The sequence below is a fragment of the Oncorhynchus kisutch genome, linkage group LG17, assembly GCF_002021735.2.
Source record: "Oncorhynchus kisutch isolate 150728-3 linkage group LG17, Okis_V2, whole genome shotgun sequence".
NCBI lineage: Eukaryota > Metazoa > Chordata > Actinopteri > Salmoniformes > Salmonidae > Oncorhynchus > Oncorhynchus kisutch.
Genome location: NC_034190.2, coordinates 79501841 through 79521632, shown reverse-complemented (window position 1 = coordinate 79521632; position 19792 = coordinate 79501841). Strand labels below are relative to the sequence as shown.

General features: G+C 45.1%; 1 protein-coding gene across 6 annotated transcripts in view; it reads left to right on the top strand.

The window, feature by feature from the left end:
• The window catches only part of LOC109907093 (1-phosphatidylinositol 4,5-bisphosphate phosphodiesterase eta-2), a 228799-nt gene that overhangs the window by 143478 nt on the left and 65529 nt on the right, over positions 1–19792 (top strand). For 2 of the 6 annotated variants that reach the window (XR_004203738.1, XM_031794729.1), the window contains exons 1-2: positions 2517–3208; positions 12478–12624. Coding sequence is in view for 5 of the 6 variants with exons in the window: in XM_031794729.1 (XP_031650589.1) it covers positions 3004–3208; positions 12478–12624 (352 nt within the window). In the remaining variant the exon portion in view is untranslated. Of the gene's footprint in view, positions 1–2516; positions 3209–12477; positions 12625–19792 lie in introns of those variants that run through there. The other 4 variants (XM_031794732.1, XM_031794733.1, XM_031794730.1 and 1 more) reach the window with 2 other exon arrangements.

Sequence of the window (19792 nt, the reverse complement as noted above, 5' to 3'; positions counted from 1 at the left end):
GACATCTGCAAGATTATGCTGTCAGTCTTCATCTGAGACTACCTGTGCTGGGGGACATCTGCGAGATGGTGCTGTCAGTCTTCATCGGAGACTACCTGTGCTGGGGGACATCTGCGAGATGGTGCTGTCAGTCTTCATCGGAGACTACCTGTGCTGGAGGACATCTGCGAGATGGTGCTGTCAGTCTTCATCGGAGACTACCTGTGCTGGAGGACATCTGCGAGATGGTGCTGTCAGTCTTCATCGGAGACTACCTGTGCTGGAGGACATCTGCAAGATGGTGCTGTCAGTCTTCATCGGAGACTACCTGTGATGGGGGACATCTGCAAGATGGTGCTGCCAGTCTTCATCGGAGACGACCTGTGCTGGGGGACATCTGCAAGATGGTGCTGTCCGTCTTCATCGGAGACTACCTGTGCTGGGGGACATCTGCAAGATGGTGCTGTCAGTCTTCATCGGAGACTACCTGTGCTGGGGGACACTGTTTGTTCCAGGGCTGGGATAACAACTAGACAGATATTGTATGATGCAGCTGAGAAACTGACATTCTCTCTCTCTCTCTCTCTCTCTCTCTCTCTCTCTCTCTCTGTCCCTCTCTCTCTCTCTCTCTCTGTCCCCCTCTCTCTCTGTCCCCCCCGCCCTCTCTCTCTCTCTCTCTCTCTCTCTCTCTCTCTCTCGCTCTGTCTATCTCTCTCTCTCTCTCTCTCTCTCTCTCTCTCTCTCTCTCTCGCTCTCTCTCAATTAGGGTGTGCAGGGTGAATATGTGGTTTCTCTCTCTCTCCCATACACACACACACAGAGAGAGAAACCACATATTCACCCTGCACACCCTAATTGACGAACCAAAACAAAGGCAAAGCCGTCTCATGCTTTGTTGATTACAAAAAAGTATTCGACTCAATATGGCATGAGGGTCTGCTATACAAATGAAACGAAAGTGGTTTTAGGGGAAAAACATATGACATTATAAAATCCATGTACACAAACAATACGTCTGCGGTTAAAATTGGCAAAAAACGTTTCTTTCCACAGGGCCGTGGGGTGAGACAGGGATGCAGCTTAAGCCCCACCCTCTTCAACATATATATGAACGAACTGGCGAGGGCACTAGAGCAATCTGCAGCACCCGGCCTCACCCTACTAGAATCTGAAGTCAAATGTCTACTGTTTGCTGATGATCTGGTGCTTCTGTACAGATTCTGCCAGACCTGGGCCCTGACAGTAAATCTCAGTAAGACCAAAATAATGGTGTTCCAAAAAAGGTCCAGTCGCCAGGACCACAAATACAAATTCCATCTAGACACCGTTGCCCTCGAGCACACAAAAAACTATACGTACCTTGGCCTAAACATCAGCGCCACAGGTAACTTCCACAAATCTGTGAGAGATCTGAACCCATTGCCCTTTATGGTTGTGAGGTCTGGGTTCCACTCTCCAACCAAGAATTCACAAAATGGGACAAACACCAAATTGAGAATTCTCCTAAAATATCCCCCGTTTACAACGTAGAACACCAAATAATGCATGCAGAGCCGAATTAGGTCGATACCCGCTAGTCATCAAAATCCAGAAAAGAGACGTTAAATTCTACAACCACCTAAAAGGAAGCAATTCCCAAACCTTCCATAACAAAGCCATCCCCTACAGAGAGATGAACCTGGAGAAGAGACCCCTAACTAAGCAACCTGGTCCCGGGGCTCTGTTCACAAACACAAACAGACCCCACAGAGACCCAGCACAGCAACACAATTAGACTCAACCAAATCATGAGAAAATAAAAAGATAATTACTTGACACATTGGAAGGGGGGGGGGGGGGGGTGCAAAAGGCCACAAGGGTTGATTTGGTTAGATGGCGATCTGTCTTTTGAAAAGGAAACATGGGAAGGAAGCTGTTGAAAACACAAGCTGAAACTAGTACTGTGTGCACAAGCTGGATGTTGCTGTTGCGCTAGCCATGGTGCTGAAATGATTCCTACTACAGTGTGCCTATACAATACTAAGTACAGCCGTAATGTTCTCTCCACGGTTAGTGACCGTTAGTAGGTGAATGGGGTTTGATTATTTATCTTATAAGTGTGATGTAGCCTATGCGGGTAATCAATCATATTTTACATTTGACATTTTAGTCATTTAGTAGACGGTTTTATCCAGAGCGATTTACAGGAGCAATTAGGGTTAAGTGCCTTGCTCAAGGGCACATCAACAGATTTTTTTCACCTAGTCGGCTCGGGGATTCGAACCAGAGATTCGATCCAGCAACCTTTCGCTTATTATTAATTAGATGACACCTGTAGGCATATCTGCCAATAGGTGGTTTGGAGACCATAGCTCATATATCTTACTATCATGCCCAAATGATGAAATTGTGTCAAAGCACAGCGAGAGATTTCACTTTTAGAGGTGGTGTGTACTGTAAACTTGCTTCAGTGGGTCACTCCAATCCCCCAAGGGGCCTGCGGGGAGGCATCACGCCGTTTCAGCGCGAGGGTCACTGAAGCATCCACTCTGCCTCCCATCCTTCAGGATAAATTACAGGAGCTCTGTTTTGTTTCGTTTACCACACACGTCTCCTATCTCCTGCGTGTGATTAACCTGCCTTTGGAGAGGGACAGTCTGTGGATAGCTGCAAGCGATAGTTAAACACTATGAGCCATTTTCAGTTTGTGTTGGGGTTTTTATTTACTGTTTTCATAAATTCACAAAGTATGCTATAACTCGCCTTTGAACACGTTTTTTTGGGTCAAGTGACAGTGTAGGAATATAACAATGTCAAATAAGGATTCGTAGTCAGGTGTTTCGAGCTTTACTTGATTGAAAACGGCGCGATTTCCACAAGTTGTGGCGCATTGTTTGTCACTATTTACATTTTACAACGTTCCGTATTGCCCTTGTTACAGTTTTAGGCTGCAATTAGGAACGTTTTCCCCCTCTAGTTGACATTCTTTGTGTTGGATAGTGATTGCATTATCAATTTCCCAGTCACTTGACTTGAGACATAATTATGTCAAAGGGTTTAAGTTGCCAAGAACCCGACTCTCAGTGGTACTCCAATGATAAACCATTGAAATGTCGTATTTGTGCGACTTGGTCCAAGGGGAAAAAACGCTACATTAAATTGGATGACCACCTATTTTCAGTCAATTGGATAGAATGTCCCAAAGGCTCAGCCGTGAAACCAACGCGTCGAAATCGACCAAAGGGCCAAGGTGAGTTAACGATAATTCATGGCATTTATATATCCCTTTTTCATGTTTTTTGTAGGTTGTCGTCCAATTCAATTTTAAAGTGTAGCTTCGCCAACGTTTGTTTGGGAAACAGGACAACCCTCAAAACATCAGAAGTTGACTATCGTAATATGTTGCTTTACTCCAAGTTGAGTCATACTGTATATTTCAAAATGCAGTTTACACTGCGCAACAGGGCAACGCTGTGGGCTATTTGCAGATGTACATTATTAGTCTACTACACCACTATCCAAAATACATTACATGTAAAACACAATTTCCCTTAAAATCTTGTTTTCAAGAGAAAGCCAATATGTTAATTCCAGTTTGTCTTGTAAAGACTTAATGAGCTGCCATTTTGTTTGTTGTGGTCTGTTGTAGCCATCTGGATTACACTTGAAGTTGTAGGTGTAACATACACTGTATTCATGTTATCATTGAACTACATACACTCTCTTTAATCACTCTTCTCAACAAGATATGCCTTGTTATATTGTGTCACAGCAACTGGGAAATAATGGTCCTTGCTGCAGTCTTTAGTTTGGCAGGGAGCTGGCACCACATTAAATATGTATATAGCTGGCATGCTGCCCCAGGGTAGTTTACATGGGCTGCCCACCCCTGGCTGGCTATTAAGCTTAAATTGAATTGCCCCTTATAGTGAGTTGATGCAATGGCTCCGTGGCTTCCTCTTACTGTAGACCTATCATTGATGAGGTTATCATACAGTCATTCTGAATGCTTGTGACTGTGGCTCCACATTGAAGCCCCCCCAGGTCTCCAAAGGATGCTCTGCCCAGAGGAAGAGGTACAAAAATGCACACATTTTGCTGAAATGCATTATGTACATATATGCACGAATTTAATGTGAGACTGGGTTGCTTATTCAGGAAGTGTACTGGTACATCAAGCTGCCTCATGCTACAGAAACAGGAGATTAGCTCCTATGAGCCAATCCCACTCGCACAAACCAAGGCTTGTGCCAAGCTACTTTCTATAAATGCAAGTTAAAATACACTTTTTTTATTAGTCAATCTATATTATGAAGAAGATCAGTTTGGTTTGTTATTTAATATTTGAGTATGTGTTGTGTATTCAATTTTATGACAGCTTTTGTGCTCTGAGAAAATTGCAAGAGAACATTGTAATAGAAAAAGAGTATATTGCTGCTCTGTCTAGATGGAATGCATGGGAACATGTCCTCGATCACCCTGATAGGAGGAGATTTTAGGTTGTTTTGTTTTCTATACGGAATGCAAGGTGATTGCACAGGTAGGCCCCTCCATTGACAGTAACTGGAGATTTAGCTGTACTAATGGTCCTGTATACCACTGCCTCACTCTGAGAGAGACCGTGAGAGCGATAAAAGGACTGTTTCATGTCTCCCCTCGGCTGGAGGAAGTGTGTTAGTGTGCGAGTTGTCACTTTGATTCCCTCTGATAGCCCCACAGGAGACACTTTCAGGGATGAATAAGACATTTTAATTGGTGCAGAGGAAAAACAATACTTTTTACATGCTTTGTTCACTCTCCGCGTCTCTCTCGCTCCCCCATTTTTCTCTCTTTCTCGCCACACGTTAAGTAAATCCCTCAGACCTGGATTAGAGAGATGTTGCACAGTTTGTAGTTGGCTTTTTCACTACTGCTGCACCCTACTCCTTTCTCCCTCGTCTGAGAGTCAGCCTTTTAAACCCCAGCTGAAGAAACAAAAGAGATATAATGGCACAACCCCAGTCTCGCTGCTGAAAGATGCAGGTGCACCTTGTTGTCATCTGAGATAGAGGGATATTGAAGAGAAGCTGACAGGAGAATAAGCTTATTGACCTGGATGATTGCCTTCCTGTTTATCATTGTGACAGTAGAAGAGCTGGCTACTAAAGTCTGTTAGCAGATATTGTGATTTACTAACTCTCTGCAGTCTACCAAGGAAACAGTGGCTGTATACTAATGATCTCTACCAAGGAAACAGTGGCTGTATACTAATGATCTCTACCAAGGAAACAGTGGCTGTATACTAATGATCTCTACCAAGGAAACAGTATACTAATGATCTCTACCAAGGAAACAGTATACTAATGATCTCTACCAAGGAAACAGTGGCTGTATACTAATGATCTCTACCAAGGAAACAGTATACTAATGATCTCTACCAAGGAAACAGTATACTAATGATCTCTACCAAGGAAACAGTATACTAATGATCTCTACCAAGGAAACAGTATACTAATGATCTCTACCAAGGAAACAGTGGCTGTATACTAATAATCTCTACCAAGGAAACAGTATACTAATGATCTCTACCAAGGAAACAGTATACTAATGATCTCTACCAAGGAAACAGTGGCTGTATACTAATAATCTCTACCAAGGAAACAGTATACTAATGATCTCTACCAAGGAAACAGTATACTAATGATCTCTACCAAGGAAACAGTGGCTGTATACTAATGATCTCTATCAAGGAAACAGTGGCTGTATACTAATGAACTCTACCAAGGAAACAGTAGCTGTATACTAATGATCTCTATCAAGGAAACGGTGGCTGTATACTAATGATCTCTACCAAGGAAACAGTGGCTGTATACTAATGAACTCTAGAAGGACAATAGAAGCATCCTTTTTTATTTTACCTTTATTTAACTAGTCAAGTCAGTTAAGAACAAATTCTTATTTCCAATGACAGCCTAGGAACAGTGGGTTAACTGCCTGTTAACTGCAGAACGACAGATTTTTACCTTGTCAGCTCAGGGGTTTGAACTTGCAACCTTCCGGTTACTAGTCCAACGCTCTAACCACTAGGCTACCCTGCCGCCCTTGCAAATCATAACAAAACATTTCCTCCCATTGACCTCAGTCAATCCTTTTAGATGTCCTTGTTGTATTTACGTTGGCCTTGCCAGCCAGAGGGAGCACAGACCTAACTCTACCTGAGTGAATGTAGCCGGAGGCATCCAATCTCGCATTGAGAGAAGCAAACGGTGAACCGGCGGCGGGTACCCAGCATCCTTCAGCCATGAGCGCCTCAGTGATGACGAGCGGCCTCTTTCCCATGTCCTTTCCCGTGTCCTCTGCTCTAATGCGGTCCGCGGTGGCGTCCCAGGAGCCATGCCCAACTACGGACCAGGCCCCCATTCAGAGGGGCGAGAAGGGGACGGTTGTGTGTAAGAGCCAGCAGCATGGCGCCTCATCCCGCCTGGTGGAAGAGCTCTTCTGGATTGACAGCAGCATATTGTCCTTCTCCAAGTGGAGGCTGGGAGACATGGGTAAGGATGGATGGATGGATGGACGGCATTTGGAAATAGGTAGATGATACTAGTAGCTAGTGTTCTGGAGGACATTTGTTCCTTAAACCGAATGGGGACCTTAGTTTAGCGTGTGTGTCAGGATTGTGGCACTAGATGTTGTTGGCACATTACTTATTTGCTATGCGGCCCTGGTGAGACATGGTACTAGGTTCAAATACGGTTGTACCAGGTGACTGTAGTGAGTGGGTCAGTGGGACTGTGATGGAACAACTTCTCCTATGAGCCTTGTTATTGGTTTCTGCTTTTTACTTCAGTGACAGATGTGTGTGTGTGTGTGTGTGTGTGTGTGTGTGTGTGACATATGGACTCCAGGCAATCCCCTGGAGCTTAGCCTAGTGCTCTAGTCTGCTCTGACAGAGTGCACTAAGGACAACATGTCTCCACCCCTTCGACTTTCCTGGCCTCTTCTTACACCTAGACTCCACTCCCACTGGGGCACCAGACAACCATCACTGTGGTTTCTTTAACAGCTTTGAGGTTGACAACAGCTGACCTCTGACCTCATTCTCAGCTTCCTCCTGGGGGAAAATGTGTCAATGTGTCTGTCACCTGTTGTCTGGCTTCTATTGTAACCACGTAAATAGCTGTTATTAAGCCCTCACACGATAAGTAGTGGTCTGAGTGTTGTTACCAATCAAGGTTACGGGGTAACGTGTTTTACTATAATCATGTAGTCATCACAACATTTGTTTAGTCTTTAATTGTTTTATTGTTGTTGACGATCAATGTAATTAATTTGTTTTCAATCCCAGTAGCTTTTATTTCGCTGTTTGGATGAAGGTGAAACAAACAAACCACTTGTGTATTTTAAATCAGACCTTATTGACCTAAAGTGATTTCTCCCCCTCAGAGATGTGATTGTTTTCCTTCTTCTCTGGCATGCTGTTACACTTGTACGTTGTACATACGTGATTCTGACATTCTCCAGTGAATTGCAATCAATGAAATTAAGACAAATGTGTGTGTTAAATGGTTACTATAGGGATAATAACATAACAATTGATCTGCTTCATTTCAGTAGTTGTTCCAAGTTTTCTGGGCCGCGGTGCCATTTTGTTGTTGGCTGTCCTCTCGAAACAGTAGGCTCATCAGGCACAGACTGTATTTCTATCATTGTAAAGTAGGCTCATCGAGCACAGAGACTGTATTTCTATCATTGTAAAGTAGGCTCATCAGGCACAGACTGTATTTATAACATTGTAAAGTAGGCTCATCAGGCACAGACTGGATTTCTAACATTGTAAAGTAGGCTCATCAGGCACAGACTGGATTTCTAACATTGTATAGTAGGCTCATCAGGCACAGACTGGATTTCTAACATTGTAAAGTAGGCTCATCAGGCACAGACTGGATTTCTAACATTGTAAAGTAGGCTCATCAGGCACAGACTGGATTTCTATCATTGTAAAGTAGGCTCATCGAGCACAGAGACTGGATTTCTAACATTGTAAAGCAGGCTCATCAAGCACAGTCATGAGATGAGACTGTATTTCTATCACTAGTCTATGCTGCTGTCCTCTTCTCCTTGTACTGTGTGGTTCCTGAGTGTTTCCATAGCAACGGCTCTGGACCCAATAAAGGGTTCGTTTGGAGTTACCAGTCGCTGGGTGACCTCTTACCCAATAAAGGGTTAGTTTGGAGTGGCCAGTCGCTGGGCGACCTCTTACCCAATAAAGGGTTAGTTTGGAGTGGCCAGTCGCTGGGTGACCTCTTACCCAATAAAGGGTTAGTTTGGAGTGGCCAGTCTCTGGGTGACCTCTTACCCAATAAAGGGTTAGTTTGGAGTGGCCAGTCGCTGGGCGACCTCTTACCCAATAAAGGGTTAGTTTGAAGTGGCCAGTCGCTGGGCAACCCCTGAGGTTTGACTCCGCCTGTTAGAGGAAGTCTTTGCTACAGTACTACTGCAGTATTTCTCTGCCACGCTGTGCCTGCCTGTTATCTCTTCACAGGAGCATCTCACCTCAACCTTCATTTATCATATCACCAGTGTTTTACAATAGATTCCTGAGGGACAATTTTTGTTGTTGTTGGGAGGGGCACATTTTGATTCTACCCACCTGAATCATTAAGCTGAAACCAAAATGTGCGCTTTGTGTTCCCAAGAAGGTTGGCTGGAGATTTTCCTTAACTTTTGAAAACAAAAGTTTTTTGAAAACATGTCCCAGTTCTTACTTACAGTGCTTCTGTGCAGTGGAGTTACATTGTGCAATGTTTCCTACAGGTTCCTTGACGTTATCGTCGTCCTTTATGTGTATCTAACCCAGGTTGACGAGTTTGTCCATAATTGCTCAACTAGCAGCAAATCAACCAGCTGCTGCTTCTTAGAGCTGCTGCATAACTCCAAGAGGGAAAGAGCAAGACAAGTCCCTCTGGAGGAGTCCTGGAGAAGTCCCTCTGGAGGAGTCCTGGAGGAGTCCTGGAGAAGTCCCTCTGGAGGAGTCCTGGAGAAGTCCCGCTGGAGAAGTCTCTCTGGAGAAGAAGTCTGAAGAGCTAAGATGAAGGCATGGTGTTGAAGGATGGATGCAGTCTGTGATACAGTGTTGTTCTTCCAAGGGGCTGTGATGGTAGCACGGCAGCAGATGTTGGTCTTCACCAGGGGGCTGTGATGGTAGCACGGCAGCAGATGTTGGTCAGGGACTTCCAGAAAGGTTGGAAGGAGACGGCCTTCCTTATTAAATGTGGGACTGTTCTGGACACATTCAGAACTGAAGAGGCAGACACAGTTCAGACTGGGACAGAGGGGAATACAGGCCTATTTTATAATTCATGCTCCGCTGGTGATGTGTGTGTGTGAGCACTGGAAGCCTATGGGTAGTGTGCAGCAGAGTGATGGTATTGATCAAGCCCAGAGTGTGAGAGAGAGGCTCCTCCCTCTCGCCGTCTGTTATTTTTGTTTCTGGGTTGGAGCCATGGTAACCCACAGGTCAGTCAGAGGTCCTGCCAATAAAGAGCTTTGCTTGGCTCAACCAATTGCACATAAGGGAAAGGGGGATACCTGGTCAGTTGTCCAACTGAATGTATTCAACTGAAATGTGTCTTCCGCATTTAACCCAGCCCCTCTGAATCAGAGGGGGGCTGCCTCCGTCTTCGGAGCCTGGGGAACAGTGGGTTAACTGCCTTGCTCAGGGCCAGAATGACAGATTTTTTACTTGTCAGCTCGGGGTTCGAGCTGACAAGTCCCCGACCTTTCGGTTACTGGCCCAACGCTCTAACCACTAGGCTACCATGAATACACTACTGTGTCTCCATGCAATAGAAATAGAAGGACTAGAATGGGAAATCCAATGAAAGTCAATGGGTGGTCTATTTCTATTTTTTCTCAAATAGCCTGAAATTAGAATAATATGAACACCCACAATAATAAAGGTGTTGGACTGTTTGCATAACCCGGCGTGTTTACCTGTTGTTGTTGTTGTTGTTGTTGATATAGCCAGGTCTAGTTGGAACGACTTGGTAGTATTTAAAATGTTCTTCTATCTACGTACAGCGAATGAAATGAAATTCTGCCACACAATGGTGTGGCAGAAGACAGACTGGGCAACAAAGACACAGGTCAGAAGAACACCTGGAGTCTTCGCTGACTTCCTGTTGGAAGTGTTTCTCAATGACCTCATCTCTATAGACTTCCCACAGTCTTATCTGTGGATCTCAGTTAGGCCCACCTACGGCAGTAGAGAGAGTTGGCCATATGACTTACTGTATCTTCTGGGTTAAATACACATCTCTTCTGGGTTAAATACACATCTCTTGTTCAGCTTATTGCTGGCAGGTGAGGTTAACAGTACAGTGCCATACACTGTAGCCTGTATCATTAGCATCTATGTAGCAGTAATTTGTAAAGCACTTTGAAGTAAGTAGCGATCCGGCTTGTGTCCTACGTTGTGCCCTGGAGGAAATGGGCTGTTTGGGGTTCGGGACTGAATTAACCTGGGTCCCAGGGTGCCCATTCTCACTATTGCCCAGGGAAGCCAAATCAATGGCTAATTAGAGCAATTCATCAGTGGGATATCCATTACTGATACCACACGCGCACACGCACACACACACACACTGGTTATAGATCAAGTTGGAGAGCTGGCCATTTCTGTTTTAATGAAGATGCAAATGTCAATGAAGATGTTTCTACTTAGTAGCCAATGGCAATATATTGTAAAAAATATGTTGTGATTTGATCAATGGGATTTGATTGATCAATAGGATGTGATTGACACCTCCTCCTTAGCCAAGGGCCTAAAAAATGTGGCACTGCACCAGCTTAATATGGGTGCCATTAACTGGGCTCTCTGTGAAGGAGCTGTCAAACTGAAACCAAAATAATGCACTGAATTTGGGAGTGATATTTTGGTAACCTCTCTCTTTACATAAATTGTCTGCTTCAGTGTTACCCATTTTCCTCTTGAAGTATGTTCGGTGTATAACAAGCTCTCTGGCCTCGACACCAGTGTTCAACACTGGATCCTACACAAACCGATGGATTCCTAACAACAACTGGTCCATGTGGTCCTGGTTAATTTCCCCTTTAAAACTTATTCGGGATAAGGGGCAGCATTTTCACTTTTGGAAAAATAGCGTGCCCAAATTCAACTTCCTGCTACTCATCCCCAGAATATAAGATATGCATATTATTAGTGGATCTGGATAGAAAACAATCTGAAGTTTATATAAATGTTTGAATCATGTCTGTGAGTATAACAGAACTTATGTAGCGGGCAAAACCCTGAGGACAAACCATTCAGATTTGTATTTATTTTGAGGTCACTGTCTAGGTTTCATTGGGAAACCAGATTTCTAAGGGACTAGTTTGCAGTTCCTATCGCTTCCACTGCATGTCACGAGTCTTTAGAAATTGATTGAGGTTTTTCCTTTGTGTAATGAAGAAGTACGGCCATCTTGACTGAGTGTCACTTGAAGTGGACGTTTTGAGAGAGGCACATGTCGCGAAAAGTAGCATCAGTTTGTTGTCTTCCTGTATTGAACACAGATCATCCCGTCTTCAATTTGATCGATTTATTAACATTTAAAAATACCTAAAAGTTGTATTACAAAAGTAGTTTGAAATGTTTTGGCAAAGTTTACAGCTAACTTTTGAGATATTTTGTAGTGACAAGTTCGAAGCTGTGTTTTTCTGGATCAAACGCGCCAAATAAATGGACATTCTGGAGATATATATATCGACGGAATTAATCAAACAAAATAACCATTTGTGATGTTTATGGGACATATTGGAGTGCCAACAAAAGAAGCTCGTCAAAGGTAAGGCATGATTTATATTTTATTTCTGCATTTTGTGTCGCGCCTGCAGGGTTGAAATATGGTTTCTCTCTTTGTTTACTGTTGTTCTATCCTCAGATAATAGCATCTTATGCTTTTGCCGAAAAGCCTTTTTGAAATCTGACATGTTGGCTGGATTCACAACGAGTGTAGCTTTAATTTGGTATCTTACATGTGTGATTTAATGAAAGTTCGATTTTTTAAGGTAATTTATTTGAATTTGGCGCCCTGCATTTTATCTGGCTATTGGCCAGGTGGGACGCAAGCATCCCGCCTATCCCAGAGAGGTTTTTAACACTCTGTGAACTGCACTATGTTCCTGGTTAAGGGGATTTTGGGGAGAAGTCTACTCATTCACTCCTACCAAGCAAAAAACTGGTGGCTGCGACAGCCATATTCCTGTGTGTGTGTGAGACCGTGCGTGTTTATGTGAGTAAATGTTTATCTGCTTGAGCTACAGACTGGAATTATTTAATTGGTGCTTGACAACATACCTACTGCAATGCAAATGCATGGTATCCCTCATTATCTCAGAGAGACTCTCAAATTAACGCGCACACTCACTCACACCAAAGTGCTCTACACACATCATACACATGCAGGAACAACAACTCATGTAACAGTTCTCTCATACTCTAACCCCCCCCCCCTTCTCTCTTTGTGTTTCTCTCTCCAGTGGAGAAATGCATGAACTCCATGCAGACAGGGACCCAGATGGTGAAGCTGCGCGGCGGCTCCAGAGGACTGGTGCGTTACTTTTACCTGGACCAACACAAGTCCTGCATCCGTTGGCGGCCCTCGCGCAAGAACGAGAAGGCCAAGAGTGAGTGGTTTTGCTGTCTCGTTTACTGACTGGCTGACCTGCTTAGATTGGGAATTAACAGGAGTTAAGACCAAATCTGTTTTAATTGTGCTTGAATGACAAGTCTAAGAGTTAATCTTTTTGGCTGACTGACTGATCCTCATCCAGTGTCTCACATTTTACTTCCTTACTTCTGTATTGCCCTGGAATTAAAAGGAATGAAGGATTTCCGCCGTCGGTTTGGTACACATATTAACGTAAAAGTCCGTTAACTCTGTCTCACATCAACAATCAGCACTTCCATCTCTCCCACGGAGCCTATTACTGTAGTCCCAAACAGCACAGGAATCACTTAGGATTCACCTGAAACAAATTAACAATGGATATACATTGTCAAGACAGCTTTTTTTTTACATTTAAAATGTATTATTTAATACAGATTTGAATCTAAGCCAGTGCAGTCTGTGCAGTCTGTCACTAGGCACAGTATATAACCATTTCTCTCGATCAGTATACAACCATTTCTCTACTGCCCCACCTGTACAGGATACAGAATTACTGGACTGTAGTGAGCTGAGACTGCCATGGTTACTGGGGTGCAGTGAGCTGAGACTGCCATGGTTACTGGGATACAGTGAGCTGAGACTGCCATGGTTACTAGAGTGCAGTGAGCTGAGACTGCCATGGTTACTAGAGTGCAGTGAGCTGAGATGGCCATGGTTACTGGGGTGCAGTGAGCTGAGATGGCCATGGTTACTGGGGTGCAGTGAGCTGAGATGGCCATGGTTACTAGAGTGCAGTGAGCTGAGACTGCCATGGTTACTAGAGTGCAGTGAGCTGAGACTGCCATGGTTACTAGAGTGCAGTGAGCTGAGACTGTCATGGTTACTAGAGTGCAGTGAGCTGAGACTGCCATGGTTACTAGAGTGCAGTGAGCTGAGACTGCCATGGTTTCTGGGATGCAGTGAGCTGAGACTGCCATGGACACTGGGGTGCAGTGAGCTGAGACTGCCATGGTTACTCGAGTGCAGTGAGCTGAGACTGCCATGGTTACTGGGGTGCAGTGAGCTGAGACTGCCATGGTTACTGGGATACAGTGAGCTGAGACTGCCATGGTTACTAGAGTGCAGTGAGCTGAGACTGCCATGGTTACTAGAGTGCAGTGAGCTGAGACTGCCATGGTTACTGGGGTGCAGTGAGCTGAGATGGCCATGGTTACTAGAGTGCAGTGAGCTGAGACTGCCATGGTTACTGGGGTGCAGTGAGCTGAGACTGCCATGGTTACTAGATTGCAGTGAGCTGAGACTGCCATGGTTACTAGAGTGCAGTGAGCTGAGACTGCCATGGTTACTAGAGTGCAGTGAGCTGAGACTGCCATGGTTACTAGAGTGCAGTGAGCTGAGACTGCCATGGTTACTAGAGTGCAGTGAGCTGAGACTGCCATGGTTACTAGAGTGCAGTGAGCTGAGACTGCCATGGACACTGGGGTGCAGTGAGCTGAGACTGCCATGGACACTGGGGTGCAGTGAGCTGAGACTGCCATGGACACTGGGGTGCAGTGAGCTGAGACTGCCATGGACACTGGGGTGCAGTGAGCTGAGACTGCCATGGACACTGGGGTGCAGTGAGCTGAGACTGCCATGGGTACTGGGGTGCAGTGAGCTGAGGCTGCCATGGACACTGGGGTGCAGTGAGCTGAGGCTGCCATGGACACTGGGGTGCAGTGAGCTGAGACTGCCATGGGTACTGGGGTGCAGTGAGCTGAGACTGCCATGGGTACTGGGGTGCAGTGAGCTGAGGCTGCCATGGTTCCTCGGGTGCAGTGAGCTGAGGCTGCCATGGTTCCTCGGGTGCAGTGAGCTGAGGCTGCCATGGGTACTCGGGTGCAGTGAGCTGAGACTGCCATGGTTACTGGGGTGCAGTGAGCTGAGACTGCCATGGGTACTGGGGTGCAGTGAGCTGAGACTGCCATGGGTACTGGGGTGCAGTGAGCTGAGACTGCCATGGGTACTGGGGTGCAGTGAGCTGAGACTGCCATGGTTACTGGGGTGCAGTGAGCTGAGACTTCTAAAATGAACACTCTCTCTGTCTATGCAGTTGAACTGAAATGCATCAACAAACATTATTGTATTATTCTTTTTGTAGATTCATTGATTACCATTAAGGCGTAGACTGCCTGAATGTTTAGGAAATGTGTTGTCGTGTGTGTGACTGACCTCGATTCGGTCGCATGCAACAACATTTGAAATTGTTCTTTTTTACACTGGATAAAGTAGAGACTTGGAGATAATAAATGGTGTCATACACTGCAGTTGAGGAACAATGGGAAAGCAATTCTGCTTTGAAAGTTGATCAACTTGTTACTCCACATTTGAGAAAATGTCCCTTGAATATTTTGGTACACCTACTGGAGAGCTGTTCTTTGTCTACACCCATTCAGCTTTGTTCACACCCTCTAAAGCATTAGCCCCACCCATCTGTTGAAGGATTTATATTTTGAGAAGGGTACAACGTGCATGTTGGGTAATGTGCAGTGTTAGTATTATGTTGAGTGTATAATATACATTGTATTTTGTGTACAGAGAAGTACTGTATGTCCAAGACGATTTCCCCCCTTGGGGACATTGAAGTACATCGTGTCTTATATTCCCAGCATGAATCAAAGGCCACAAAGGCTTTTGGACTGACTGATTGTTTTTGCTCAGGTTGGATGGCCTATAGACCTGCTAGTTAGTCTTTCCAGGGGGATTACGCATTATGTTTAACAGGTGCTGACATATAAAAGAATGATGTGGAGAGAGCTTCTTGAAACCAGACAGAATGTATACATATATAATTAGAAACCAAATGAGGTGAGCATCACTCCAAAAGGTTACTTACGACTGAGTCAATCTTCCTGGAAACACTACTCACCTTTTGGGTGTCAGAAAATTGAATGGGTTTGAGGTCAACTCAAAATGGTCACCACGTACATTGCCTAGTGAAAGTATACACACCCCTTGCAGTCTTTACATTTCACTGTCCCCCCCTCCCAAAAAATAAAAGGGATTACATTGGATTTTTCTTTGTAGATCTACACTACTCCTCATTTTAAAAGTGAAAGAAAATTATAGAATATTTTCCGAATGAACAACATATCCATTGTTTTTGTAAAAATTGCTCAAGCTCAAATTTGGTTGCGAATCAATATTGAAACTTTGTCTCAGATTTTCAAACACATTTTAGTCATGACTGTGTCTGGAACACTCAACTCCTCTTGGGAAGCCATTCAACTCTGTCCCGGGGTTAGGTTTTCAGAGGACTACGGTGGGTTTTCCGCTAACATTTTACCTGGGCTTAGCTCCTTTTCATATTTCTTTTGATCCGGACAAACTCCCCAGTCTCTGCTGGTGACAAGCATACCCATAACATGCTACTGCTTCCACATTACACAAAAATACATCAACATTGCATGCACTCTACATTACTGGCCTGTATGACAAAGTGAAAGAAGGAAGCCTGCAGTGTAAAAAAATATATTCAGCGACTTAGCAAATAGGACCCTAAAAATTCTATGATTTTCACATAAAAATGCACGTTTATGGTTTAACTTCATTTTAATAGCTTGACATCCCAATTATTTGCAAAAGGAAGCGACGCAGAGGAAGAAGAGCCGGATGCCTCGTCCGAACCCGCAGAAGGCAACTAGGAAAGCTGTCGTTACCGTCAATATTACTCGCCAACGTGCAATCATTGGAAAATAAACTAGATGAGGTACGATCCCGAATATCCTACCAACGGGACATCAAAAACTGTAATATCCTATGTTTCACGGAATCGTGACTGAATGATGACATGGATATTCAGCTAGCGGGATATATGCTGTGCACGAAATCTAAGGAAGTCTCTAGATTTTGCTCACCTGAAGTAGAGTATATTATGATAAATTGCAGGCCACACTACTTGCCTAGAGAGTTCTCAGCTATACTTTTCGTGGCTGTTTATTTACCACCACAGACAGATGCCGGCACTAAGACCGCAGTCAGATGTATAAGGAAATAAGCTAACAGGAAACCACTCACCCAGAGGTGGCACTCCTAGTGGCTGGAGACATTAATGCAGGGAAGCTTAAATCAGTTCTACCAAATCTCTATCAACATGTTATATGTGCAACCAGAGGGATTTGTTAGATCACCTGTACTCCACACACAGAGACGTGTACAACGCTCCCCCTCGCCCTCCATTTGGTAAATCCAACCACAACTCTATCCTCCTGATTCTTGCTTAAAAGCTCAAATTAAAGCAGGAAGCACCAGTGACTCGGTCTATAAAAAAAATGGTCAGATGAAGCAGATGCTAAACTACAGGACTGTTTTGCTATCACAGACTGGAACATGTTCCGGGATTCTTCCGATGAGATTGAGGAATACACCACATCAGTCACTGGCTTTATCAATAAGTGCATTGAGGACGTTGTCCCCACAGTGACTGTACGTACATACCCCAACCAGAAGCCATGGATTACAGGCAACATTCGCACTGAGCTAAAGGGTAGAGCTGCCGCCTTCAAGGTGCGGGACTCTAACCCGGAAGCTTACAAGAAATCCCGCTATGCCCTGCGACGAACCATCAAACAGGCAAAGCGTCAATACAGGGCTAAGATTGAATCATACTACACCGGCTCCGAAGCTCATCGGATGTGGCAGGGCTTGCAAACTATTACAGACTACAAAGGGAAGCACAGCCGCAAGCTTCCCAGTGATATGAGCCTACCAGACGAGCTAAATCACTTCTATGCTCGCTTCGATGCAAGCAAAACTGAGGCATGCATGAGAGCATCAGCTGTTCCGGACGACTGTGTGATCACGCTCTCCGTAACCGACGTGAGTAAGACCTTTAAACAGGTCAACATTCACAATGTCATAATCCATCCGCCAGATGGATTACCAGGACGTGTGCTCCGGGCATGTGCTGACCAGGTGTCTTCACTGACATTTTCAACATGTCATTTTCATAGTCCCTGTGCCCAAGAACACAAAGGCAACCTGCCTAAATGACTACAGACCCGTGGCACTCATGTCCGTAGACATGAAGTGCATTGAAAGGCTGGTAATGGCTCACATCAACACCATTATCCCAGAAACCCTAGACCCACTCCAATGTGCATACTGCCCAAACAGATCCACAGATGATGCAATCTCTATTGCACTCCACACTGCCATTTCCCACCTGGACAAAAGGAACACCTATATGAGAATGCTATTCATCGACTACAGCTCAGCGTTAAACACCATAGTGCCCACGAAGCTCATCACTAAGCTAAGGAACCTGGGACTTAACACCTCCCTCTGTAACTGGATCCTGGACTTCCTGACAGGCCGCCCCCAGGTGGTGAGGGTAGGTAGCAACACATCTTTAACACTAGAGCTCCCCAGGGGTGCATGCTCAGTCCCCTCCTGAACTCCTTGTTCACCCACGACTGCATGGCCAGGCACGACTCCAACACCATCATTAACTTTGCTGACGACACAACAGTGATCGGCCTGATCAACGACGAGACAGCCTATAGGGAGGTCGTCAGAGATCTGGCCGGGTGGTGCCAGAATAACAACCTATGCCTCAACGTAACCAAGACCAAGGAGATGATTGTGGACTACAGGATAAGGAGCACCGAGCACGTCCCCATTCTCATCGACAGGGCTGTAGTGGAGCAGGTTGAGAGCTTAAATTCCTTGGTGTCCACATCAACAACAAACTAGAATGGTCCAAACACACCAAGACAGTCGTAAAGAGGGCACGACAAAGCCTATTCCCCCTCAGGAAACTAAAAAGATTTGGCATGAGTCCTGAGATCCTCAAAAGGATCTACAGCTGCAACATCGAGAGCATCCTGACCGGTTGCATCACTGCCTGGTACGGCAATTGCTCGGCCTCCGACCGCAAGGCACTTCAGAGGGTAGTGCGTACGGCCCAGTACATCACTGGGGCAAAGCTGCCTGCCATCCAGGACCTCTACACCAGGCGTTGTCAGAGGAAGGCCCTGAAAATTGTCAAAGACCCCAGCCACCCCAGTCATAGACTGTTCTCTCTACTACCGCATGGCAAGTGGTACCGGAGTGCCAAGTCTATGACAAAAAGGCTTCTCAACAGTTTTTACCCCCAAGCCATAAGACTCCTGAACAGGTAACCAAATGGTTACCCGGACTATTTGCATTGTGTGCCACCCCCCAACCCCTCTTTTACGCTGCTGCTACTCTCTTTTTATCTTATATGCATAGTCACTTTAACTATACATTCATGTACATACTACCTAAATGGCCCGACCAACCAGTGCTCCCGCACATTGGCTAACCGGGCGATCTGCATTGTGTCCCACCACCCGCCAACCCCTATTTTTACGCTACTGCTACTCTCTGTTCATCATATATGGCAACCATGAGCCAGAAGAGCTTCAATGGGCCTCCTGAGTGGCGCAGTGGACTAAGGCACTGCATCACAGTGCTTAAGGTGTCACTACAGACCCGGGACAAGACTAACTACCAATTTGAATAACATGAAAAAGAGGTACAAAAAAAGAAAAAACCTGCTTCTTTGCACCTTGGCATAGATTCTACAATTGTCTGGAACTCTGTTGGAGGTATGTGACACAATTCTCCACAAGAAATTCCATAATATGTCATTTTGTTAATGGTGGTGAAAAACGCTGTCTCAGGCACCACTCCAGAAAGTGTTCAATTGGATTTAGATCGGGTGACTGGGAGGACCATGGCATTTGACATTTATTCATTTTCATGCTCATCAATCCATTCAGTGACCACTTGTGCCCTGTGGATGGGGGCATTGTCATCCTATGGGGCGTAGCCGTGGTAGCTGTGGTAGCCAAAATAATGGCCTACGGCAGCGTTTTTATACATGATCCTAAGCTGGATGCTAATGCTTAATTAACTAGCCAACAGTATAGCACCCTGCATACCACTGCTGGCTTGCTTCTGAAGCTAAGCAGGGTTGATCCTGGTCGCTGGATGGGAGACCAGATGCTGCTGGAAGTGGTGTTGGAGGGCCAGTAGGAGGCACTCTTTCCTCTGGTCTAAAGAAAAAAATAAAGAAAAAAATATCCCAATGCCACAGGGCAGCGATTGGGGACACTGCCCTCTGTAGGATGCCGTCTTTCGGATGGGACGTTAAACGGGTGTCCTGACTCTCTGAGGTC